Source organism: Anolis sagrei, chromosome Y (assembly GCF_037176765.1).
Source record: "Anolis sagrei isolate rAnoSag1 chromosome Y, rAnoSag1.mat, whole genome shotgun sequence".
Taxonomy (NCBI): Eukaryota; Metazoa; Chordata; class Lepidosauria; order Squamata; family Dactyloidae; genus Anolis; species Anolis sagrei.
The window spans coordinates 3,425,176-3,452,489 of NC_090035.1; the positions used below are offsets into that span (position 1 = coordinate 3,425,176).

General features: G+C 45.3%; 1 protein-coding gene across 3 annotated transcripts in view; it reads right to left on the minus strand.

Moving 5' to 3' along the window:
• LOC132780020 (ubiquitin carboxyl-terminal hydrolase 22-A) overlaps positions 1 to 27,314 on the minus strand; it is a 204,119-nt gene that overhangs the window by 93,451 nt on the left and 83,354 nt on the right. For 2 of the 3 annotated variants that reach the window (XM_067461688.1, XM_067461690.1), the window contains 3 exons: positions 23,306 to 23,419; positions 22,848 to 22,892; positions 5,745 to 5,846 (listed from right to left, as the gene is read on the minus strand). In XM_067461688.1, coding sequence (XP_067317789.1) covers positions 5,745 to 5,846; positions 22,848 to 22,892; positions 23,306 to 23,419 — 261 coding nt within the window. The remainder of the gene's footprint in view (positions 1 to 5,744; positions 5,847 to 22,847; positions 22,893 to 23,305; positions 23,420 to 27,314) is intronic. The other variant, XM_067461689.1, reaches the window with a different exon arrangement.

A 27,314-nucleotide genomic window follows, 5' to 3' on the forward strand; every position in this document is an offset into this window, starting at 1 on the left:
TCAATCATTCTTGTTGCCATAATCTTGGTTTTTTTGATGTTTAGCTGCAACCCGGCTTTTGCGCTTTCTTCTTTCACCTTGATTAGAAGGCTCCTCAGCTCCTCCTCGCTTTCGGCCATCAGAGTGGTGTCATCTGCATATCTGAGGTTGTTAATGTTCCTTCCAGCCATTTCCACCCCAGCCTTGCATTCCTCAATCCCCACACATCCTCGCATGATGTGTTCTGCATACAAGTTAAAAAGATTGGGTGAGAGGATGCAGCCTTGCCGGACGCCTTTCCCAACCTTGAACCCGTCTCCTGTTCCGTGGTCAGTTCTGACTGTGGCTCCTTGGTCCTTGTCCAGATTCCTCAGGAGAGAGGGAAGGGGGCTTGGGATGCCCATCCCACCAAGAACTTGCCACAATTTGTTATGATCCACACAGTCAAAGGCTTTAGAAGAGTCAATGAAGCAGAAGTAGATGTTTTTCTGAAACTCCCTGCCTTTCTCCATTCTCCAGCATCTGGATATTGGCAATCTGGTCTCTGGTTCCTCTGCCTTTTCTAAACCCAGCTTGAACGTCTGGCAACTCTCGCTCCATGTCTGGCTGGAGTCTTCCTTGCAGGATCTTGAGCATTCCCTTCCTGGCATGATGAGAAATAAGGGCCACTGTACGGAAGTTTGAGCAGTCTTTCGCATTTCCCTTTTTGGGTATGGGGATATAAGTTGATTTTTTCCAGTCTGATGGCCATTCTTGTGTTTTATTATTTATTATTTATTTATTTATTAGCTGCATTTGTTGACCGCTGTTCTCAGCCCTGGGGCGACTCACGGCGGTGTACAACATATAAAAGACAATTTACAAAAGGCAATAACAAAATAACAACATATCCATAATACAACAGTTATATAGTTACACTAAAAAATCCGCTCCGTCTCAACGTAGAATCGTAACCAATCTCATAATCCATATTCCGTTCCAGTCGTCTTTACCAAATTATTGTAGCACTTAGTTAAATGCCTTCTCAAATAGCCATGTCTTTAGGCTTTTACGGAAAGACATAAATATGTTTTCCATATTTGCTGGCATATGGCATACACACACACATATATACACAAACAAAACACATATACGCAGACTGGGCCACAGCAATGCATGGCAGGGAATGGCTAGTTACTCATAAAAACACCGAAAAACACAGCAGAAGAGACTGGAAAAAAATACATTGCAACACATGCGCAAAACCATATATAGACATATACACACACACACAAAACACATATACACAGACTGGGCCACAGCAACGCATGGCAGGTGATGGCTAGTTTAATACAATGTCATGTTTTTAAACTTTGTGTGTTTTGAATACATTACAACTGTACCCTTGGTTTGCTTCTGATACAATAAATAAATAAACAAACAAACAAACAAAGACATTTGAGATACGACCAGAACTAATTGTCAACCAATCATGATATTGGAAACCAATGCCCTCACTGCGGAAGAAGATGCAGAGAAAGAATAGGGCTCCACAGCCACCTACTGACCCACAAGGAAATCCATAATGGAAGACCATCTTACTCGTCCAACGAGGGATCGCCTAAGTAAGTAAGTAATAGCAGGGTTGGGAGGACAATAAACAAGCCCCTTGGTCTCCCTATGGATGTCCCAGTCCTCAAACACTCTCTGCTTCGTTCAGAAAAATGCTGCACTCCAGAGCTCAGGCAGTGTTGTATTTCAGTGTCAATGTTGACTTTTGTGGCGAGGTGACTGCCAAGGGAGCAAAAATGGTCAACATGTTCTAATGTTACACCATTAAGCTATGGACAATATTTTCTGTTGGAACTTACAAGGAAGTCTGGCGGTTGTGCCATTGAGCTTAATCAGGAACTGGGATCAAAGGGGACAATAAAAGTATTGGGAGACCCATCAGGGTCACTGAGCCCACATATCAGGGACATTTAATCCCACCATCAGTCATCATTTCATCCATTAAGACCTGCCAGCCCCTCTACAACCATTGGTCAGAGGGAAACTTACAGCCAAGGCAGGCCGTACTCTCCCATTAGCTGGTCACTGACATCATCCGGGCTTGACCAACTACAGCCAAGCCAGGTCCAGCTGGGGGCAGGGGGAATTTTGAACCCAAAAAGTGTATATAAGTGCATGCTCATTTATTTATTTACTAGCAGTCCCCTGCCACGCATTGCTGTGGCCCACATGGGGTTTCTGTGTGGGAGGTTTGGCCCAATTCTATCGTTGGTGGGGTTCAGAATGCTCTGTGATTGTAGGTGAACTATAAATCCCAGCAACTACAACTCCCAAATGTCAAGGATCTATTTTCCCCAAATTCCACCAGTGTTGACATTTGGGCATATTGAGTATTCGTGTACAGTTTGCTCCAGATCCATCATTGTTCGTGTCCACAGTGATCCCTGGATGTAGGTGAACTACAACTCCAAAACCAAAGGACACTGCCCACTAAACCCTTCCAGTATTTTCTGTTGGTCATGGGAGAACTGTGTGCCAAGTTTGGTTCAATTCCATCGTTGGTGGGGTTCAGAATGCTCTTTGATTGTAGGCGAACTATAAATCCCAGCAACTACAACTCCCAAATGACAAAATCATATTTTTTTAAGTGAAGGACATACATTGGATTGTTAGGTGTCTTGTGTCCAAATTTGGTGTCAATTTGCCCAGTGGTTTTTGAGTTCTCTTAATCCCACAAACGAACATTACATTTTTATTTATATAGACTTATTTAATCTATATAAATAATGTGCCAAATGTGCCAAGAGGAAGGCGCATCAAGCCAACCCTGACCGGGACCGCCTTCCACCTGGAAACCAATGCCCTCACTGCAGGGGAACATGCAGGTCAAGAATAGGGCTCCAGAGTCACATACGGACCCACCGGTACACTGATCTTGGAAGAATATCCTACTCAGACAACGAGGGATCGCCTAAGCAAAGTAAGTAAATTCTAGAGGGTGGTCAATCCTAGAGGGTGGTCCAACGTATCTTCTGGGCACCAGGTTGTCTGTTCTGATTAGAGTACGCATATGGAGTCACAAATCTGAACCTGCAACCCTTCAGAATTACAGAATTTAGTTTCTATTAATCACCCGTCTCATAGGAAACCTGCTACAAAACAGGAGCTTCTTTGTTGAGTTCCAGGGCCAGAGAAGCAGATGGCGGAAACAGAAGAACGGCCTGCCTCAGGGGAGCGTGCTTGCTCCATCCATGTTCAACATCTACACAAATGACCAGCCACTGCCAGAAGGGACAGAGAGCTTCATCTATGCTGATGATCGTGCCATCACCGCTCAAGCAGGGAGCTTTGAGATGGTAGAATAGAAGCTCTCCGAAGCTCTAGGTGCTCTTACTGCCTATTACAGGGAAAACCAACTGATCCCTAATCCATCTAAACACAGACATGTGCCTTTCACCTTAAGAACAGACAAGCATCCCGAGCTCTGAGGATTACTACCTGGGAAGAAATCCCACTGGAGCATTGCAGCGCACCCACTCTGGACCGTTCTCTGACCTACAAGAAGCACTGCCTGAACGTCAAAAAAAAAAAGTGGATGCTAGAAACAATATCATACGAAAGCTGACTGGCACAACCTGGGGATCACAACCAGATACAGTAAAGACATCTGCCCTTGCGCTTGGCTACTCTACTGCTGAGTACGCATGCCCAGTGTGGAACACATCTCACCACACTAAAAGAGTGGATGTGGCTCTTAATGAGACATGCCGCATTATCACGGGGTGTCTGCGCCCTACACCACTGGAGAAATTACACTGCTTAGCCGGTATTGCATCACCTGACATCCGCCGGGAAGTAGCAGCCAATAGTGAAAGGACCAAGGCAGAGACATCTCCAGCTCATCCCTTGTTTGGGTATCAGCCAGCACATCCAACGACTTAAATCTAGAAATAGTTTTATAAGATCTACAGAGACACTTGCTGGAACACCTCAGCAAGCGAGAGTCCAAAAGTGGCAGGCTCAAACCCAGCACCTCAATCCGAGGGTGATACCAGATGAGGGACACACAGAAGACTGGGCGACTTGGAAGGCGCTGAACAGACTGCGCTCTGGCCCCATGAGATGCAGAGCCAACCTCAAGAAATGGGGCCACAAATGGAATCCACGACATGCGAGTGTGGAGAAGAGCAAGCCACCGACCACCTGCTGCAATGCACCCTGAGCCCTGCCACATGATGCACCATGGAGGACCTCCTTGCGGCAACACCAGAGGCACTCCAAGGGGCCAGAGACTGGTCAAAGGACATTTAATCAGCTACCAAGTTTGCAAAATTTGTGTTTTGTTTTTTTTTAATCTGTTTGTTTGTTTTGTTCTGTTAGAAATGTAATACAATGTTCTGGTTGCGGATGACACGATAAATAAATAGTCCCCCATTCAAATGTGGTCATCGGCAACCAGCGGAAACATTCCCATTCCTTTCCCATGTGCCGTGCAAGGTGAGGCTCAAAGGCATTGATATTAAGCAATAGAAGGAGAGCCATAGGTTCATTGCTCCTGTTTTACTACTTCTACACAGGGCACGCCATCCATTATTTCAAGAGATCCAGAAGCGAACTGAGATGAGGCAAATCCCGTTTAGACTACTGCAACGCTCTCTACGTGGGGTTGCCTTTGAAGACAGCTCGGAAGCTCCAACTAGTCCAACGCTCGGCAGCCATGATTTTAACAGGAGCGGAGCGCAGGGAGCATACAACCCCCCTGTTGCGCCAACTCCACTGGCTACCGATCTGCTACCGGGCTGAATTCAAAGTGCTGGCGTTGGCCTTTAAAGCCCTAAACGGTTCCGGCCCAAGATACCTATCTGACCGCATCTCTGCCTATGAACCCACCAGGAGTTTGAGATCTTCCGGGGAGACCCTGCTCTCGATCCCGCCTGCTTCTCAAGCTCGGCTGGCGGGGACGAGAGATAGGGCCTTCTCGGTGGTGGCTCCTCGGCTGTGGAACGCCCTTCCTACGGACATTAGACTAGCACCATCTCTAATGGTATTCAGCAAAAAGGTGAAGACCTGGATGTTTGTGCAGGCGTTTGAGTAATTTAGTGCAATCTGGTAATGGAACATAGGAATGGAAGAATGGACGACGAACCTGGACTACGCTTGGATGATGAGAAGATTGGGTATGGTTGTTTTTCGTAATAATTGTGCATTGTAATTGCTTATTGGTAATTTATGGATAATGTGTTAAGTCAATTGTTATATGTTGCATGGAACCACTGCTGTTTCTACTGTTTTTACTGTTTGTGAACCGCCGTGAGTCGCCTTCGGGTTTGAGATACTGCGGTATAGAAGCAAAGTAAATAAATAAATCTTTTTTCCCCCAGCCATTCCAAGCCATACCTACCTTTCAAAACAGCTCTTCTTTCTGTACAGAATGAGCAGCATGTCAATAATGAAACACTGAGAGAAAGAACTGCTGAAGCACAAAATCTATAAAGGAAGGAGGACGTCTCAGTGGTTCCATCTGAAGTTGAGGCTGCAAATTGAAGCAAGCAACGACGCTGCGCACTTATCCTACTAACAAGCTGCAGTCCTCAAGTCTACGCTCTGACTTGGCTTTGATACTTGCCCATCACGGAGTCTACACAAGCAAAAAATACATTGAAGTGGGGCTCTTCGACATTCTCCATTGGGTCCCTATTCTTCCAGGAACAGTCTCCCTAGAATTCCTGGAAGACTTTTGCAGACTGGAATGGAAAATGCAGGTTTCCTCTTACCTATGGTGCAGTTTGTAGTTATTTTTCTCCGTTTGGGGTTGTGTCGAAGCAGCTCTAACTCTCGTTTGGTTGGCTCCCAAGTTGAATACTTCTCTCCAATACCTGATGAAAAGAAATATATACGTATTTCAAGGGCTTGCTTACTTAAAGAACTATAAGAATATTTTTAGTGTAAACTGCACTGTGCATTAAGTTGGATTCCTTTATGCGCCTCACCCCAACAACTGCCTTGCTTTGTCAAAGGCTTTCATGGCTGGAATCACTGGGTTGTTGTAGGTTTTTCGGGCTATATGGCCATGTTCTAGAAGCATTCTCTCCTGAAGTTTCGCCTGCTTCTATGGCAAGCTTCCTCGGAGGTTGTGAGGTGACCGCAGAGGTTGTGAAGTCTGAGAATGCTTGCCATAGAAGCAGGCGAAACTTCAGGAGAGAATGCTTCTAGAACATGGCCATAGATGCAGGCGAAATATCAGGACCTTAACAAGTCTGTTGGGGCATACGGTTAGACCTCTAACAGACAGGGCCAGCTAAGCACCTCCCAACAAAGGATCCCCCCCCCCCCAGGCAGTAAGAAGCCAGGCCTTGAAAACTTCTAGGCCATTCAACGCTAAACAAGGTGGCTAATTGCAACATTCATGTTTGCCTCTAACAGTCAGGGCCAGCTAAGCACCTCCCAACAAAGGATTCCCCCCCAGGCAGTAGGAAGCCAGACCTTGAAAACTTCTAGGCCATTCATCGCTAAACAAGGTGGCTAATTGCAACATTCATGTTTGCCTCTAACAGTCAGGGCCAGCTAAGTAACTCCCAACAAAGGATTCCCCCCAGGCAGTAAGAAGCCAGACCTTGAAAACTTCTAGGCCATTCAACGCTAAACAAGGTGGCTAATTGCAACATTCATGTTTGCCTCTAACAGTCAGGGCCAGCTAAGCACCTCCCAACAAAGGATTCCCCCAGGCAGTAAGAAGCCAGACCTTGAAAACTTCTAGGCCATTCAATGCTAAACAAGTTGGCTAATTGCAACATTCATGTTTGCCTCTAACAGTCAGGGCCAGCTAAGCACCTCCCAACAAAGGATTCCTCCCAGGCAGTAAACTTCTAGGCCATTCAACGCTAAACAAGTTGGCTAATTGCAACATTCATGTTTGCCTCTAACAGTCAGGGCCAGCTAAGCACCTCCCAACAAAGGATTCCCCCCAGGCAGTAAGAAGCCAGACCTTGAAAACTTCTAGGCCATTCAATGCTAAACAAGTTGGCTAATTGCAACATTCATGTTTGCCTCTAACAGTCAGGGCCAGCTAAGCACCTCCCAACAAAGGATTCCTCCCAGGCAGTAAACTTCTAGGCCATTCAACGCTAAACAAGTTGGCTAATTGCAACATTCATGTTTGCCTCTAACAGTCAGGGCCAGCTAAGTACCTCCCAACAAAGGATTCCCCCAGGCAGTAGGAAGCCAGACCTTGAAAACTTCTAGGCCATTCATCGCTAAACAAGGTGGCTAATTGCAACATTCATGTTTGCCTCTAACAGTCAGGGCCAGCTAAGCACCTCCCAACAAAGGATTCCCCCCAGGCAGTAAGAAGCCAGACCTTGAAAACTTCTAGGCCATTCAATGCTAAACAAGTTGGCTAATTGCAACATTCATGTTTGCCTCTAACAGTCAGGGCCAGCTAAGCACCTCCCAACAAAGGATTCCTCCCAGGCAGTAAACTTCTAGGCCATTCAACGCTAAACAAGGTGGCTAACTGCAACATTCATGTTTGCCTCTAACAGTCAGGGCCAGCTAAGCACCTCCCAACAAAGGATTCCCCCCAGGCAGTAAGAAGCCAGACCTTGAAAACTTCTAGGCCATTCAATGCTAAACAAGTTGGCTAATTGCAACATTCATGTTTGCCTCTAACAGTCAGGGCCAGCTAAGCACCTCCCAACAAAGGATTCCTCCCAGGCAGTAAACTTCTAGGCCATTCAACGCTAAACAAGTTGGCTAATTGCAACATTCATGTTTGCCTCTAACAGTCAGGGCCAGCTAAGCACCTCCCAACAAAGGATTCCCCCAGGCAGTAAGAAGCCAGACCTTGAAAACTTCTAGGCCATTCAACGCTAAACAAGGTGGCTAATTACAACATTCATGTTTGCCTCTAACAGTCATGGCCAGTTAAGCGTCTCCCAACAAAGGATTCCCCCGGGCAGTAAGAAGCCACACCTTGAAAACTTCTAGGCCATTCCACGCTAAACAAGGTGGCTAATTGCAACATTCATGTTTGCCTCTAACCGTCATGGACAGTTAAGCACCTCCCAACAAAGGATTCCCTCAGGCAGTAAGAAACCAGACCTTGAAACTGCTAGTCCATTCAATGCTAATCAAAGTGGTCAGTTGGTACATTCACACTTGCTTCAAACAGACAAGAGTTCTTTCTCCCACCCTAGACTTTCCACAAACTCCATATTCCTAGTTTCCAACAGACCTCACAACCTCTGAGGATGCTTGCCATAGATGCAGGTAAAACGTCAGGAGAGAATGCTTCTAGAACATGGTCATATAGCCCGAAAAAGTTACAACAACCCAACTGCCTTGCTTTTTGCTATACTTCAGGAATTTTATCTTCACAATACGTTCCTTGAAACATGTGCTGAAAAGCACACAAAAGCCACTAATGGTATCAAATTCAGTTTCTAAGGAGCAGCGCTCCCTCCACACACACAACAATGGGTGAAAAAACACCCACTAAAAAGCACAACAGCAGATTGCCTCTCACACAGGAATGTGTTTCAAGCACCCGGCATTCTCTTTAGGTTCAGAGAGGCCCAGCAACTACAACTCCCAAATGTCAAGGTCTATTTTCCTCCAACTTCATCAGTGTCCACATTTGGGCATATTGAGTATCTGTGCCAAGTTTGGTCCAGATCCATCATTGTTTGAGTCCACAGTGCTCTCTGGATGTAGGTGAACTACAACTCCCAAACTCAAGGTCAATGCCCACCAAACCTTTCCAGAATTTTCTGTTGTTCATGGGAGTTCTGTGTGCCAAGACTGGTTCAATTCTGTTGTTGGTGGAGTTGAAAATGCTTTCTTACTATAGGTGAACTACAAATCCCAGCAACTACAACTCCCAAATGACAAAATGCACCCCACCAGTATTCAAATGTGGGCGTATCAGGTATTTGTGCCAAATTTGGTCCAGTGAATGAAAATACATCCTGCATATCAGATATTTACATGACGATTCATAACAGGAGCAAAAGTACAGTTGTGACGTGGCAACGAAAATAATGTTCTGGTTGGGGGCCACCACCACATGAGGAACTGCATTAAGGAAGGTTGAGAACCACTGGTCTAATGTGTCTTCTGCTCAGGTGGCCCAAAGCCTTCCAAACACCGAAGTAAACTATCTTCTAGTAATGGAAGGCTATCCATCTCATGAGATCTACCCACGAAAGAAGGGAAGCAGGTTGAACTTCACCATAACTAATGTACATCTTATGTCACTTTCCTTTCTTCTCAATAGGAATTCCTTACACCTAAAGGGAAGACTGCCACTCAGAAAAAAAATAAGGGAAATATCAAATTTCCATTGCAATTTGGGTTGCATGGCTGCAGTGATTTGAACGCAGTATGCAGCCTGCAGTTTGCAGTAATAGATGATGCGCAATGAGAGCAAAACACGCGTGACAAAGCGATTTCTCGGAAGTTTATCCAGAATCTTCACCAAAGTTTTTCATACATGTATCACATTTACGAGGGTTGAATGAAAAGTAATGCCTCCACCTTCGTAACTCCTCAACAGATGGCAGTACTGGTATGTGGCAGGTACTGGCTTGTTCAGTAGACTCTCCTCTACAGTTCCATTTTGGCGGAAAGCCTTAGCAGAAAAAGTAATGCCTCCACCTTCGTAACTCCTCAACAGATGGCAGTACTGGTATGTGGCAGGTACTGGCTTGTTCAGTAGACTCTCCTCTACAGTTCCATTTTGGAGGGAAGCCTTAGCATTGAATGGTTGTGTTGTTAAAGTGCAAAGTATGGAACCCTGCGCAGACAGTTGGTCAATGTGACTTAAGCAACGAATGCGGCAGGTACTGGCTTGTTCAGGAGACTCTCCTATACAGTTCCATTTTGGCGGGAAGCCTTAGCATTGAACGGTAGTGTTGTTAAAGTGCAGAGTATGGAAACCCGCACATACGGTTGATCAATGTTACTTAAGCAATGAATGCAGCAGGTACTGGCTTGTTCAGCAGACTCTCCTCTACAGTTCCTTTTTGGCAGGAAGCTTTAGCATTGAACGCTTGTGTTGTTAAAGTGCAAAGTATGGAACCCTGTGCATACGGTTGATCAATGTTACTTAAGCAACAAATGCGGCAGGTACTGGCATGTTCAGCAGACTCTCCTCTACAGTTCCATTCTGGCAGGAAGCCTTAGCATTGAATGGTTGTGTTGTTAAAGTGCAAAGTATGGAACCCTGCGCATACGGTTGGTCAATGTTACTTAAGCAACGAATGCAGCAGGTACTGGCTTGTTCAGCAGACTCTCCTCTACAGTTCCATTTTGGCAGGAAGCCTTAGCATTGAATGGTTGTGTTGTTAAAGTGCAAAGTATGGAACCCTGCACAGGCAGCCGGTCAATGCGCCTTAAGCAACGTATGCGACAGGTACTGGCTTGTTCAGCAGACTCTCCTCTACAGTTCCATTTTGGTGGGAAGCCTTAGCATTGAACGCTTGTGTTGTTAAAGTGCAAAGTATGCTTCAACATCTTTAAACTTACTCGCCCTATGATGCACAGTACTCACATCCACACAATCACCATAAACAGCATGCATTCTCTGATGAATCTCCTTTGGGGTGACACCTTCTGCTGTCAAGAATTCAATGACGGCACGTTGCTTAAGTCGCACTGATTGACCATCTGCGCAGGGTTCCATACTTCGCACTTTCACAACACAATCATTCAATGCTATGGCTTCCTGCCAAAATGGAACTGTAGAAGAGAGTCTCCTGAACAAGCCAGTATCTGTCGCATACGTTGCTTAAGGCACATTGACCGACTGTCTGCTCAGGGTTCCATACTTTGCACTTTAACAACACAACAGTTCAATGCTAAGGTTTCCCGTCAAAATGGAACTGTAGAAGAGAGTCTCCAGAACAAGCCAGTACCTGTCGCATATGTTGCTTAAGGCGCATTGACTGGCTGCCTGCGCAGGGTTCCATATTTTGCACCTTCACAACACAACCGTTCAACGCTAAGGCTTCCTGCCAAAATGGAGCTGTAGAGGAGAGTCTCCTGAACAAGCCAGTACCTGTTGCATACGTAGCTTAAGGTACGTTGACCGACTGTCTGCTCAGGGTTCCATACTTTGCACTTTAACAACACAGCGGTTCAATGCTAAGGCTTCCTGCCAAAATGGAACTGTAGAGGAGAGTCTACTGAACAAGCCAGTACCTGCCTCATACGTTGCTTAAGGCACATTGACCGACTGTCTGCTCAGGGTTCCATACTTTGCACTTTAACAACACAACCGTTCAATGCTAAGGCTTCCTGCCAAAATGGAACTGTAGAGGAGAGTCTACTGAACAAGCCAGTACCTGCCTCATACGTTGCTTAAGGCACATTGACCGACTGTCTGCTCAGGGTTCCATACTTTGCACTTTAACAACACAACCGTTCAATGCTAAGGCTTCCTGCCAAAATGGAACTGTAGAGGAGAGTCTCCTGAACAAGCCAGTACCTGCCTCATACGTTGCTTAAGGCACATTGACCGACTGTCTGCTCAGGGTTCCATACTTTGCACTTTAACAACACAACCGTTCAATGCTAAGGCTTCCTGCCAAAATGGAACTGTAGAGGAGAGTCTCCTGAACAAGCCAGTACCTGCCTCATACGTTGCTTAAGGCACATTGACCGACTGTCTGCTCAGGGTTCCATACTTTGCACTTTAACAACACAACCGTTCAATGCTCAGGCTTCCTGCCAAAATGGAACTGTAGAGCAGAGTCTACTGAACAATCCAGTACCTGCCGCATACGTTGCTTAAGGCGCATTGACCGACTGCCTGCGCAGGGTTCCATACCTTGCACTTTCACAACACAACCGTTCAATGCTCAGGCTTCCTGCCAAAATGGAACTGTAGAGGAGAGTCTCCTGAACAAGCCAGTACCTGCCACATACCAGTACTGTCATCTGTTGAGGAGTTACAAAGGTGGAGGCATTTTCATGCAACCCTTGTAGTAAAGGAGCTAATAATTTGCTGATAGAAACTACTACTGCTTTCACTCGTCAAAAAACACAAATTTTAACATGAGAAACAACACTGCAATAGCATAAAGGAGTCTGGCAGTAGGTTGTTTCCGACAGAAACCTATAGCTAACCAGGGGATATTTGAGGATCAGTTCGATTTCCTTGCAGAATTCCCAGGTCCACGGGAACAGACAGGCAAGCAAGAGAGCAAGCAATATTGGGTTAGGACAGACTAGGGTGTGTCAATAGTATTTTCTCATTTGTTATTGCAACCATCGTTATGTTAGGTGTATATTGCAATTAGAATAATTGTAGCTGGACTAAAATTACCATTAGTTTCACGGGAGAGTTGAGATTCGATCTAGGGTTTCTGCCATGCAAGCTTCACCACTCTGCTATGTTGCAACCCTAGGCATGGGCAAACTTTGGCCCTCCAAGTGTTTTGGACTTCAACTCCCACAATGGGTTGTTGGGAGTTTTCCAGGCTGTATGGCCACGTTCCAGAAGCATTCTCTCCTGACGTTTCACCCGCATCAATGGCAGGCATCCTCAGAGGTTGTGAGGTCTGTTAGAAACTAGCTTCCAGGTATGAGTTTGTTGTGAGTTTTCCAGGCTGTATGAATCACAGAATCATAGAATCATAGAGTCAAAGAGTTGGAAGAGACCTCCTGGGCCATCCAGTCCAACTCCATTCTGCCAAGAAGCAGGAATATTGTATTCAAATCACCCTTGACAGATGGTCATCCAGCCTCTGTTTAAAAGCTTCCAAAGAAGGTGCCTCCACCACACTCCGGGGCAGAGAGTTCCACTGCTGAACGGCTCTTCCTCATGGAAGTTCTTCCTCATGTTCAGATGGAATCTCCTCTCTTGTAGAAAACAAGCTTGCTCCCTCCTCCCTGTGGCTTCCTCTCACATATTTATACATGGCCACATTCCAAAAGCATTCTCTCCTAACGTTTCACCCACATCTATGGCAGGCCTCCTCATAGGTTGTGAGGTCTGTTGGAAACAAGCCTCCAGGTGTTTTGGACATCGACTCCCACACTGGGTTGTTGTGAGTTTTCCAGGCTGTATGGCCACGTTCCAGAAGCATTCTCTCCTGACTTTTCGCCCACATCTATGGCAGGCCTCCTCATAGGTTATGAGGTCTGTTGGAAACTAGCCTCCCGGTATTTTGGATGTCAACCCCCACACTGGGTTGTTGCGAATTTTCCAACGTTCCAGAAGCATTCCCTCCTGACGTTTCGCCCACATCTACAGCAGGCCTCCTCATAGGTTGTGAGGTCTGTTGGAAACTAACCTCCGGGTGTTTTGGACTTCAACCCCCACACTGGGTTGTTGTGAGTTTTCCAGGCTGTATGGCCATGTTCCAGAAACATTCTCTCCTGACATTTTGTCCACATCTATGGCAAGCTTCCTCATGGGTTGTGAGGTCTGTTGGAAACAAGCCTCCGGATGTTTTGGACGTCAACTCCCACACTGGTGAGTTTTCCAGGCTGTATGGCCACATTCCAGAAGCATTCTCTCCTGATGTTTTGCCCACATCTATGGCAGGGATCCTCATAGGTTGTGAGGTCTGTTGGAAACTAGGAAAATTGGGTTTAGATATCTGTGGAATGATGTCCAGGGTGGGAGAAAGGCCTCTTGTCTGGTTGACGTAGGTGTGAATGTTGCGATTGGCCACCTTGATTAGCACTGAACAGCCTTGCACCTTCAAAGCCTGGTTGGCTGCTGCCTGAAATGCTAAAAAACTAGGGAATTTCAGACAATAAACAATTAGGATCAGCGAACACCTCCCAACAAAGGATTCCCCCAGGCAGGAACCACCCAAGCTTTGAAGCTTTGTGTTTATTGTAATTTTATACTGTTATGTATTCATATGTGTTATGTAATTATGATGTTGTTGTTTATTGTTTGCGTTTTCAGTTTTATTCTGCTGTAATTTGTTGTCTGGGCTTGGCCCCATGTAAGCCGCCCCGAGTCCCCAGCGGGGAGATGGTGGCGGGGTATAAATAAAGTATCATTATTATTATTATTATTATTATTATTATTATTATTGAAGTTGCAAGGCTATTCAATGCTAATCAGGGTGCCCAATGGCAACATTCACACTTGCCTCCAACAGACAAGAATTCTTTCTCCCACCCTGGACATTATTCCACAGGTATATAAACATCACTTGCCTTGTTTCCAGCAGACCTCACAACCTCTGAGGATACCTGCCATAGATGCAGGTGAAACGTCAGGAGAGAATGCTTCTGGAACAGGGTTGTACAGTCCGGAAAACTCACAACGATCCTGGGATTCCAGCAACGAAAGACTTCGACATTGGAATCATAGGTCTCTTCCAACTCTTATGATTCTATGAACACCTCCCAACAAAGGATTCCCCCAGGCAGGAACCAGCCAAGCTTTGAAGCTGCAAGGCTATTCAATGCTAATCAGGGTGGCCAATGGCAACATTCACACTTGCCTCCAATAGACAAGAGTTCTTTCTCCCACCCTGGACATTATTACACAGGTATATAAACCTCACTTGCCTTGTTTCCAGCAGATCTCACAACCTCTGATGCAGGTGAAATGTCAGGAGAGAATGCTTCTAGAACAGGGTCGTACAGTCCGGAAAACTCACAACAACCCAGGGATTCTGGCCACGAAAGTATTCGACATTAGAGTCATAGAATCCTAGAGTTGGAAGAGACCTCCTGGGCCATCCAGTCCAACCCCATTCTGCCAAGAAGCAGGAAAATTGCATTGAAAGCACTCCTGACAGATAGCCATCCAGCCTCTGTTTAAAAGCTTCCAAAGAAGGAACCTCCACCACACTCCGGGGCAGAGAGTTACATTAATTCCTAACAGCAATCATGGGAATTGAAGTCCAAAAGGCCTGGAGGAAGGGCCAAAGTGTGCCCATACCTGTTGTAACCAGTACCTGATAAAGAAATAAACAAGGTGAGTGTCCAATGCCAATCAAGACTTCCATCACCATGAGAACATGCCCAAAAAAATCTCTTCATCTGTATTGTAGTGCAAAAAGAGGACACTGGAAAACCCCAACCCTAACATCCTGTTGTGCCCCACTGCTTAGGGAAATGAGCAAAAGTGGCATCCATAGAGAGATGGGCCAAAACTAACAAAATGAAGTTCAACAGGGACAAATGCAAGATACTCCACTTTGGCAGGAAAAACGAAATGCAAAGATATAGAATGGGGGATGCCTGGCTTGAGAGCAGTACGTGTGAAAAAGATCTTGGAGTCCTTGTGGACAACAAGTTAAACATGAGCCAGGAATGTGATGTGGCAGCGAAAAAAAGCCAATGGGATTTTGGCCTGCATCAAGAGGAGCCTAGTGTCTAGATCTAAGGAAGTCCTGCTCTCCATGCTCTATTCCGCTTTGGTTAGACCACACCTGGAATATTGTGTCCAATTCTGGGCACCACAATTCAAGAGAGATATTGACAAGCTGGAATGTGTCCAGAGGAAGGCGACTAAAATGATCCAGGGTCTGGAGAACAAGCCCTATGAGGAGCGGCTTAAGGAGCTGGGCATGTTTAGCCTGAAGAAGAGAAGGCTGAGAGGAGACATGATGAGCGCCATGTATAAATATGTGAGAGGAAGCCACAGGGAGGAGGGAGCAAGCTTGTTTTCTGCTTCCTTGGAGACTAGGACGTGGAACAATGGCTTCAAACTACAAGAGAAGAGATTCCACTTGAACATGAGGAAGAACTTCCTGACTGTGAGAGCTGTTCAGGAGTGGAACTCTCTGCCCCAGAGTGTGGTGGAGGCTCCTTCTTTGGAAGCCTTTAAACAGAGGCTGGATGGCCATCTGTCAGGGGTGATTTGAATGCAATATTCCTGCTTCTTGTCAGAATGGGGTTGGACTGGATGATGGCCCAGGAGGTCTCTTCCAACTCTTTGATTCCAGGATTCTATGATTCCAACGGTCCTTGGAAGTACATTGAGCGCTAAGCCTGCAATTCCAAGTGACGAGTCTACACTCCGTCGCTTCTGCCCAGTGCAGCTGTTTTGCTCTTTCAAGTTAATTCCCTCTCGAGCCAAAGACAAGCGCATTTGAACATGTTTGAGAGGTTATTCAAGTGCTAAACAAAACACAGGGTTTAAAAATACTGTCCCCGACACGTGCCGTCAGCTTCTCTTCTGAAATGGCAATTGCGCAGACCATTCTGACATACATCATCATTTCTTCATTCCAAAAAATTCACCACTAGCCTTCCCCTTCTCCTGACTGGACCACTTCAAAGAAAAAGCATCTAAACCAGAGTTTCTCAACCTGGGGGGTCGGGACCCCGAGGGGGGGGTCGCGAGGGAGGTGTCAGAGCATCAGAAAACACAGTATTTTTTGTTGGTCATGGGGGTTCTGTGTGAGAAGTTTGGCCCAATTCTATCATTGGTGGGGTTCAGAATGATTGTAGGTGAACTATAAATCCCAGAAACTACAACTCCCAAATGTCAAGGTCTATTTCCCCCAAACTCCACCAGTGTTACATTTGGGCATATTAAGTATCTGTTCCAAGTTTGGTCCAGATTCATCATTGTTTGTGCTCTCTGGATATAGGTTGAACTACAACTCCCAAACTCAAGGTCAATGCCTACCAAACCCTTCCAGGATTTTCTGTTGGTCCTGGGGGTTCTGTGTAGGAAGTTTGGCCCAATTCTATAGTTGGTGCGGTTCAGAATGATGGCAGGTGAACTATAAATCCCAGCAACTACAACTCCCAAATGTCAAGGTCTATTTCCCCCAAACTCCACCAGTGTTACATTTGGGCATATTAAGTATCTGTTCCAAGTTTGGTCCAGATTCATCATTGTTTGTGCTCTCTGGATATAGGTTGAACTACAACTCCCAAACTCAAGGTCAATGCCTACCAAACCCTTCCAGGATTTTCTGTTGGTCCTGGGGGTTCTGTGTAGGAAGTTTGCCCAATTCTATAGTTGGTGCGGTTCAGAATGATGGCAGGTGAACCAGCAACTACAACTCCCAAATGTCAAGGTCTATTTTCCCTAAATTCCAGCAGTGTACACATTTGGGCATACTGTGTATCTGTGTCAAGTTTGGTCCAGATCCATCATTGTTTGTGCTCTCTGGATGTAGGTGAACTACAACTCCAAAACTCAAGGTCAACACCCACCAAACCCTTCCAGTATTTTCTGATGGTCATGGGAATTCTGTATGCCAAGATTGGTTAAATTCAATTGTTGGTGTTGGTGGAGTTCAGAATGCTCTTTGATTGTAGGTGAACTATGTAGGTGAACTCACAAATGTCAACGCCTGTTTCCCTAAACTCTGTCAGGGTCGTAAGGGGATGTCAGAGGGGTCGCCAAAGACCATCAGAAAACACAGTATTTTATGTTGGTCCTGGGGATTCTATGTGGGAAGTTTGGCCCAATTCTGCTGGTGGGGTTCAGAATGCTCTTTGATTATAGGTAAACTAGAAATCCCAGCAACTACAACTCCCAAACGTCAAGGTCTTTTTACCCCAAAGTCTACCATTGTTCACATTTGGGCATATTGAATATTCGTGTCAAGTTTGGTCCAGCCTTTGATCCAGCCTTTGATTCATCATTGAGTCCACAGTGCTCTCTGGAGATAGATGAACTACAACTCCAAAACTCAAAGTCAATGTTCACCAAACCCTTCCACTATTTTCTGTTGGTCATGGGAGTTCTGTGTGCCAAGTTTGGTTCAATTCCATCGTTGGTGGAGTTCAGAATGCTCTTTGATTGTGGGTGAACTAAAAATCCCAGTAACTACAACTCCCAAATGTCAAAGTCTATTTTCCCCAAATTCCACCAGTGTTCACATTTAGGCATATTGAGTATTCATGCCAAGTTTGGTCCAGATCCATTATTGTTTGTGTCCACAGTGCTCTCTGGATGTAGGTGAACTACAAATCCAAAACTCAAGGTCAATGCCCACCAAACCTTTCCAGTATTTTCTGTTGGTCATGGGAGTTCTGTGTGCCAAGTTTGGTTCAATTGCATCATTGGTGGAGTTCAGCATGCTCTTTGATTGTAGGTCTGTGTAGGAACTTTGGTCCAATTCCATACTTGGTGGAGTTCAGCATGCTCTTTGATTGTAGGTGAACTATAAATCCCAGTAACTACAACTCTCAAATGTCAAGGTCTGTTTCTCCAAACTCCACCAGTGTCCACATTTGGGCATATTGAGTATTCTGTTGGCCATAGGGGTTCAAGGTGGGAAGTTTGGCCCAATTCTATCATTGGTGGGGTTCAGAATGCTCTCTGACATTTGGACATATTAAGTATCCTTGCCAAGTTTGGTCCTGATCCATCATTGTTTGAGTCCACAGTGCTCTCTGGATGTAGGTGAACCACAACTCCAAAACTCAAGGTCGATGCCCACCAAACCCTTCCAGGATTTTCTGTTGATCGCAGGAATTTTGTGTGCCAAGTTTGGTTCAATTCCATCATTGGTAGAGATCGGAATGCTCTTTGCTTGTAGGTGAACTATAAATCTCAGCAACTACAACTCCCAAATGACAAAATCAATCCCTCCCCCAACCCCACCAGTATTCAAATTTGGGTGTATTGTTTGTGCCAAATTTGGTCCAGTGAATGAAAATACATCCTGCATATCAGATATTTACATGACGATTCATAAGAGTTGCAAAATTACAGGTATGAAGGAGCAACGAAAATGACGTTATGGTTGGGGGTCACCACAGCATGAGGAACTGGATTACGGGATTTGCGGAATTAGGAAGGTTGAGAAACACTGGTCTAAACAGTTTTGCTGAGGATATATCACCCCTCAATAATGTTTAGCATAGACAAGAAGGTGCGATGGGATGATATATTTATTTTAGAAGCCAATTCCAAAGCAGTTCAATCTAGATTTAGGCACTGATTGTTTCAGAAAATAATAATAACTCGAAGGCTTTCATGGCCGGAATCACTGGGTTGTTGTAGGTTTTTTTGGGCTATATGGCCATGTTCCAGAAGCATTATCTCCTGACGTTTCGCCTGCATCTATGGCAAGCATCCTCAGAGGTAGTGAGGTCTGTTGGAACTAGGAAAATGGGTTTATATATCTGTGGAATGACCAGGGTGAGACAAAGGACTCTTGTCTGCTGGAGCTAGGTGTGAATGTTTCAATTGATCACCTTGATTAGCATGCAAAGGCCTGACTGCGCCTAGGGCAAACTTTTGTTGAGAGGTGATTAGATGTCCTTGTTTGTTTCTTCTCTGTTGTTGTGCTGTTGCAACCAGGATGGGGCAAAGGACTCTAGTCTGCTGGAGCTAGATGTGAATGTTTCAATTGATCACCTTGATTAGCATACAATGGCCTGACTGAGCCTAGGGCAAACTTTTGTTGAGAGGTGATTAGATGTCCTTGTTTGTTTCCTCTCTGTTGTTGTGCTGTTGCAACCAGGATGGGGCAAAGGACTCTTGTCTGCTGGAGCTAGATGTGAATGTTTCAATTGATCACCTTGATTAGCATACAATGGCCTGACTGAGCCTAGGGCAAACTTTTGTTGAGAGGTGATTAGATGTCCTTGTTTGTTTCCTCTCTGTTGTTGTGCTGTTGCAACCAGGATGGGGCAAAGGACTCTTGTCTGCTGGAGCTAGATGTGAATGTTTCAATTGATCACCTTGATTAGCATACAATGGCCTGACTGAGCCTAGGGCAAACTTTTGTTGAGAGGTGATTAGATATCCTTGTTTGTTTCCTCTCTGTTGTTGTGCTGTTGCAACCAGGATGGGGCAAAGGACTCTTCTCTGCTGGAGCTAGATGTGAATGTTTCAATTGATCACCTTGATTAGCATACAATGGCCTGACTGAGCCTAGGGCAAACTTTTGTTGAGAGGTGATTAGATGTCCTTGTTTGTTTCCTCTCTGTTGTTGTGCTGTTGCAACCAGGATGGGGCAAAGGACTCTTGTCTGCTGGAGCTAGATGTGAATGTTTCAACTGATCACCTTGATTAGCATACAATGGCCTGACTGAGCCTAGGGCAAACTTTTGTTGAGAGGTGATTAGATGTCCTTGTTTGTTTCCTCTCTGTTGTTGTGCTGTTGCAACCAGGATGGGGCAAAGGACTCTTCTCTGCTGGAGCTAGATGTGAATGTTTCAATTGATCACCTTGATTAGCATACAATGGCCTGACTGAGCCTAGGGCAAACTTTTGTTGAGAGGTGATTAGATGTCCTTGTTTGTTTCCTCTCTGTTGTTGTGCTGTTGCAACCAGGATGGGGCAAAGGACTCTTGTCTGCTGGAGCTAGATGTGAATGTTTCAATTGATCACCTTGATTAGCATACAATGGCCTGACTGAGCCTAGGGCAAACTTTTGTTGAGAGGTGATTAGATGTCCTTGTTTGTTTCCTCTCTGTTGTTGTGCTGTTGCAACCAGGATGGGGCAAAGGACTCTTCTCTGCTGGAGCTAGATGTGAATGTTTCAATTGATCACCTTGATTAGCATACAATGGCCTGACTGAGCCTAGGGCAAACTTTTGTTGAGAGGTGATTAGATGTCCTTGTTTGTTTCCTCTCTGTTGTTGTGCTGTTGCAACCAGGATGGGGCAAAGGACTCTTCTCTGCTGGAGCTAGATGTGAATGTTTCAATTGATCACCTTGATTAGCATACAATGGCCTGACTGAGCCTAGGGCAAACTTTTGTTGAGAGGTGATTAGATGTCCTTGTTTGTTTCCTCTCTGTTGTTGTGCTGTTGCAATTTTAGAGTTTTTTAATACTGGTAGCCAGATTTTGTTCATTTTCATGGTTTCCTCCTTTCTGTTGAAATTGTCCACATGCTTGTGTATTTCAATGGCTTCTCTGTGTAGTCTGACATGGTTGTTGTTATTATTATTATTATTATTATTATTATTATTATTAACTTTATTTGTACCCCGCTAACATCTCCCGAAGGACTCGATGCGGCTTACAAGGCCAATAAAACAGCAATACAACAATATACATAAACCATAAAGCAAATCAAAACATTAAAGCAGTAACAGTAAACAGTAAAACAGTACACCATAGCACAATAAAACTAAGGCCGGGCCAAGTGTAAATGGGTACAGGTTAAAAGTGCCGAGTATGACAGTTGAAATATAAGGATTTTTGGGTAAGTACAATGTGCGGACAATCTTACGTCTCTAGTAAAGTGCTTCTGGGACATGTTGCTGGGGTTTCCTATTCTCGAAAGGCACACCGGAATAGCCAAGTCTTCAAGCTCTTCCTAAAGACTGCCAATGTAGGGGCCTGATGTCTGATGTCCTTGAGGAGGGCGTTCCAGAGTCGGGGGGCTACCACAGAGAAGGCAGATGTCCCTGCCCTTGTGAGAGCAGGCAGGGACATTACCTCCCAACAAAAGTTTGCCCTAGGTGCAGTCAGGCCACTGTATGCTAATCAAGGTGGTCAGTTGAAACATTCACACCCAGCTCCAGCAGAGAAGAGTCTCACTCTGGTCATTCCACAGATATATAAACCCTTTTGCCTAGTTCCAACAGACCTCACAACCTCTGAGGATGCTTGCCAAAGTGCAGGCGAAACGTCAGGAGAAAATGCCTCTAGACCAGTGTTTCTCAACCTGGGGGTCGCGAAAGGGTGTCAGAGGGGTCACCAAAGACCATCGGAAAACACAGTATTTTCTGGTGGTCATGGGGATTCCATGTGGGAAGTTTGAGCCAATTCTATCATTGGTGGGGTTCAGAATGTTCTTTGATTGCAGGTGAACTATAAATCCCAACAACTACAACTCCCAAAAGTCAAGGTCTATTTTCCCCAGGTTCCACCAGTGTTCACATTTGCGCATATTGAGTATTTGTGCCAAGTTTGGTCCAGGTCCATGTTTACAGCACTCTCTGGATGTAGGTGAACTACAACTCCAAAACTCAAGGTCAATGCCCACCAAACCCTTCCAGTATTTATTGTCGGTCATGGGAGTTCTGTGTGCCAAGTTTGGTTCAATTCCATTGTTGGTGGAGTTCAGAGTGCTCTTTGATTGTAGGTGAACTATAAATCTCAGCAACCACAACTCCCCAAATATCAAGGTCTATTTTCCCCAAACTCTGTCAGTGTTGACATTTGGGCAGATTGAGTATCTGTGCCAAGTTTGGTGCAGATCCATCATTGAGTCCACAGTGCTCTCTGGATGTAGGTGAACTACAACTCCAAAACTCAAGGTCAATGCCCACCAAACCCTTCCAGTATTTATTGTCAGTCATGGGAGTACTGTGTCCCAAGTTTGGTTCAATTCCATCTAATCCTTCCAGTGTTTTCTGTTGGTCATGGGAGTTCTCCGTGCCCACTTTGGTTCAATTCCATTGTTGGTGGAGTTTGGAATGCTCTTTGTTTACATGTTAACTATAAATCCCAGCAATTACAACTCCTAAATGATAGAATCAATTTCCCCGCCAACCCCACCAGTATTCAAATTTGGGCATACCGGGTATTTGTGCCAAATTTGCTGCAGTGACTGAAAATACATCCTGCAGATCATTATTTACATGGCGATTCATAATGTTAGGGTTCTGGTTGGGGGTCACCACAACATATTAAGGGGTCGCGGCATTAGGAAGGTTGAGAAGCACTGCTCTAGAACATGGCCATACAGCCCCAAAAAAACCTACAACAACCCATAATAATAACTGTTACGTTCCTGTCCCATTAAAAAAAAGATAAGGGGGAGCATAATTTGAAGTAGTTGGGTCATGGAAAGGCAATAATGGAAATATCTCTGGTCACATTCATATATTCCGACACAGACGTTTTGGCCAAAGGGAAAGCAATATGCAAGGGTGGCATTAGACATGGAGGAGGACTCTGGGCTACAATGGCAGAGAATCAGCAAAGGGAGGCTGGGTTAGTGCAATGCGCCACCCGCTCAACACATCTTACCTGTCATTGTACACTGGTAGTGAGAAACCATTGTTGGGGTGAAGGCTAAAAAAGAAAAAATTAGGGAAAGCAAACTGAATAATAAAACAAACGTGGCGGGCACATATACTTGTGTGTTAAAATCAACAGATAGATATATATATATACACATACTGTACGTGAAAACAATAGCATGTGCTTAGGTGGGATATTCTACAAGACAGTCACACGGGGCAAAGGTGGCCTTTCCTAAGGGGCAGAAATGGGTCAATTAATCCTGTTTTATTGTTAGCTCTGCATAATAACAATATTTTATGGCGGCTATTGTGATTCAGTGAGGTGTGGGTAGTAAACAAACTAGTCTTGGGAGAGAATAATTCTCTACAACCGGAAGAAAGGCCGGGACGAGAAGGCCAGGAATGGCTACGGATTCAGGTGAGCATTCATTCGTTCAGGGAGAGACTGAAAGAAAACCAAACCTTGTAGCTTCCAAGCTTTCCGTTGTTCTTCTTTGGCAATTTGTTCCATATCTTTGTCGTATATGTAATCTTGACACATAAAGCAGTATATACCCCCATACAAAAGGTCTATGGCTGCAGAAACAGAAGACGGTGGGGAAAGAGAGAAAGCAACACCCATGAAAACAAAGCACGGCAAGGCGGGATTCTGGGCTCCGTAACACAGCCTCTTCACCTGGGCAAATAAACAGGCATGGAAATCGCAAGGCTTCACATAATACATTTCAAGTCCACTGCTTTTCTACTGTCCGGCATCTCAGCATTTAAATTGGGTTTTCAAAGGCTTTCATGGCTGGAATCACTGTGTTGCTGAGAGTTTTCCGGGCTGCATGGCCATGTTCCAGAAGTCATAGATGTGGGTGAAACATCAGGAGAGAACGCTTCTGGAACATGGCCACACAGCCTGGAAAACACAGCAAGCTAGCATTTAAATCAGATATGGGCAAACCCAGACCCAGGGGCCAGATGCAGGCCTTGGGCTCTTAGGCCCTCCTCTCTCTCACCATCTTATCCTTCCCTCTCTCTTTCCTTCCTCCTTCCCTCCCTCCCTCACCTCCCTCCTTTCCTTCCATCCATCCATTCTTCCCTTCCACTCTTTCCTCCTTCCTTCCCTGCCTCCCTTTCTCCTTCCTTCCCTTTTTTCTTCCCTCCCTCCATTCTTTTCCACCTTTCCTTCCTTCCCTCTCTCTCTCCCTTTCTCCTTCCTTCCCTTTTGTCTTCCCTCCTTCCTTCCTCCATTCTTTTCCTTCCTTCCCTCTTTCCTCCTTCCTTCCCTTTTGTCTTCCCTCCTTCCTCCATTCTTTTCCTTCCTTCCTTCCTTCCTTCCTTCCTTCTCTCCCTTTCTCAGTCCTTCCCTTTTGTCTTCCCTCCTTCTTCCATTCTTTTCCACCTTTCCTTCCTTCCTTCCTCCTTCCTTCCCTCCTTCTTTTCCTTCCTTCCTTCCTTCCCTCCCTCCCTCCCTTTCTCCTTCCTTCCCTTTTGTCTTCCCTCCTTCCTCCATTCTTTTCCTTCCTTCCCTCTTTCCTCCTTCCTTCCCTTTTGTCTTCCCTCCTTCCTCCATTCTTTTCCACCTTTCCTGCCTTCCTTCCTTCCTTCCCTCCCTCCCTCTTTCCTCCTTCCTTCCCTTTTGTCTTCCCTCCTTCTTGCACTCTTTTCCACCCTTCCTTCCTTCCCATCTTCCTCCTTCCTTCCCTCCTTCTTTTCCTTCCTTCCTTTCTTCCTTCCCTCCCTTTCTCCTTCCTTCCCTCCCTCCCTTTCCCCTTCCTTCCTTTTTGTCTTCCCTCCTTCCTCCATTATTTTCCACCCTTCCTTCCACCCTTCCTTCCCTCTCTCCCTTTCTCCTTCCTTCCCTTTTGTCTCCTTCTCCGGAGGCTTCTCTGCAGAGGTTGTCTATCAGTAGTGCTTTGATTGTGCCTTCCGCATGACATTGGGTTGGACTGAGTGGCCCTTGGGGGTCTCTTCCAGCTCTAGGGTTCTTGGTTTCTATTATCAGGGGCAGGAAAAACGGGGTGTAATAAATACACTTTTTCTCCCCCGCCCACCAAAGCCAACCCTTTTGGGATCCAAATGTTTCCTGTCTTTCCTTCCGATCTACTCTCCTTGCTCAGGCCCATCATGCAGCCCCCAAGTTAGAAAGTTTGCCTATGTCTGGTTTAAATTCTATGCCAGCTTTTCTTGATAGTCAAAATAAAGTGATTTTCCCTCCACGCCAAAATATAGGCAGGATACAGAAAACAATATCTGGCATAATGTAAACAAGAATGTAATAATAATAATAATAATAATAATAATAATAATAATAATACACTTTATTTATATTCCACTTTATCTCCCCGGAAGAACTCAAGAGTTGATTACATACACATATGAGGAAAACATTCAATGCCTTTTTACACACATACAGTGGAAAACAACATACAACAGAGACAAAGGTAAAGGGCTTCCCGTTTTTTCCATCTCCGGCATCTGGAGACGATGCTCAACTCCGGTCATGGGGAGGTGCTCTTGTTCCATTTTCCATGCCAAGTAGCCTGTTGTCCATTGACATCTCCAATCGTATTTTGCCAGCATGTCTGCATTGGGCACCTTTTTACCTTCCCACCGAGCCAGTACCTATTGATCTACTTGCATGGCATGCTTTCGAACTGCTAGGTTGGCAGGAGCTGGGGCTGACAGTTGAGACCTTGCGGCTTTGAATTGCCAACCTTCTGGTCAGCAGCTTTCCTGCAGCTAGCAGTTTAACCCGCTGTGCTACCACAACCTTATTTTAGATTTAGAGAAATCTGAAATAGGACAGTTTGATCAAAGCCAAAATAGTGGGCAATACAAAGACAATCAAAGTCAATTTCTTTCCATCTGCACAAACCTGAATGGGGGAAACATGAGTACAACAACAACAGGGGGAAGTCTCTCTTTTCTTGCCTATGAGGCATAACTGTCACATCACTTACCCACCATCCTCACCCAGGTCTTATGTGCAATAAGCTACAAATCAATTTTAAAAGGCCTGGGGATCAATATTTATTTGCACTCATAGCCTTCACAGACAAGTTTGCGTTGAGAAATGCAGACACTGGACTTCTTATGTGCTGAAGAGGAGAGCTAAAATGTATTTCTCGACACAAAATGGTTCCATATGGCGGGCTTTAAACATAAAAGTCAGAAAATATATAAGATGGCGCTTCACAGGAAAACTAAACAATTCTCTCCTCCCTACAGAATGGAAGGATCCATAGAAGAAAGAGATCACATAGAATTATGAATCTTTAGTCTTTGGTTATCTCCAGAGTTTTATTTCGTATATGAATATCTTCAAACCTTAGTATACATACACTTAAGAAATACAACACAGCCTGAGCTCTGCAAGTGCAGCATTTTTCTGAATGAAGCAGAGAGTGTTTGAGGACCGGGACATCCGTAGGGAGACCAAGGGGCTTGTTTATAAAGCTATTGTCCTCCCAACCCTGCGATATGCCTGCGAAACGTGGACTGTCTACAGACATCAACACTGACACCGAAATACAACACCGCCTGAGCTCTGCGAGCGCAGCATTTTTCTGAATGAAGCAGAGAGTGTTTGAGGACCGGGACATCCGTAGGGAGACCAAGGGGCTTGTTTATAAAGCTATTGTCCTCCCAACCCTGCGATATGCCTGCGAAACATGGACTGTCTACAGACATCAACACTGACACCGAAATACAACACCGCCTGAGCTCTGCGAGCGCAGCATTTATCTGAATGAAGCAGAGAATGTTTGAGGACCGGGACATCGGTAGGGAGACCAAGGGGCTTGTTCATAAAGCTATTGTCCTCCCAACCCTGCTATATACGCCTACGAAACATGGACTGTCTACAGACATCAACATTAACACCGAAATACAACACCACCCAAGCTCTGTGAGTGGAGCATTTTTCCCAATGAAGCAGAGAGTGTTTGAGGACCGGGACATCCGTAGGGAGACCAAGGGGCTTGTTTATAAAGCTATTGTCCTCCCAACCCTGCGATATGCCTGCGAAACATGGACTGCCTACAGACATCAACATTGACACTGAAATACAACACCACCCGAGCTCTGTGAGTGGAGCATTTTTCCGAATGAAGCAGAGAGTGTTTGAGGACCGGGACATCCGTAGGGAGTCCAAGGGGCTTGTTTATAAACCTATTGTCCTCCCAACCCTGTTACACGCCTGTGAAATGTGGACTGCCTACAGACGTCACATGCAACTCCTGGAATGATTCCATCAGCATTGCCTCCAAAAATCCTGCAAATCTCTTGGGAAGACATGTGGACAAATGTCAGTGTGCTAGAAGAAGAAGCAAAGACCACCAGTGGGTTGTTGTAGGTTTTTTCGGGCTATATGGCCATGGTCTAGAGGCATTCTCTCCTGACGTTTCGCCTGCATCTATGGCAAGCATCCACTACCTCTGAGGATGCTTGCCATAGATGCAGGCGAAACATCAGGAGAGAA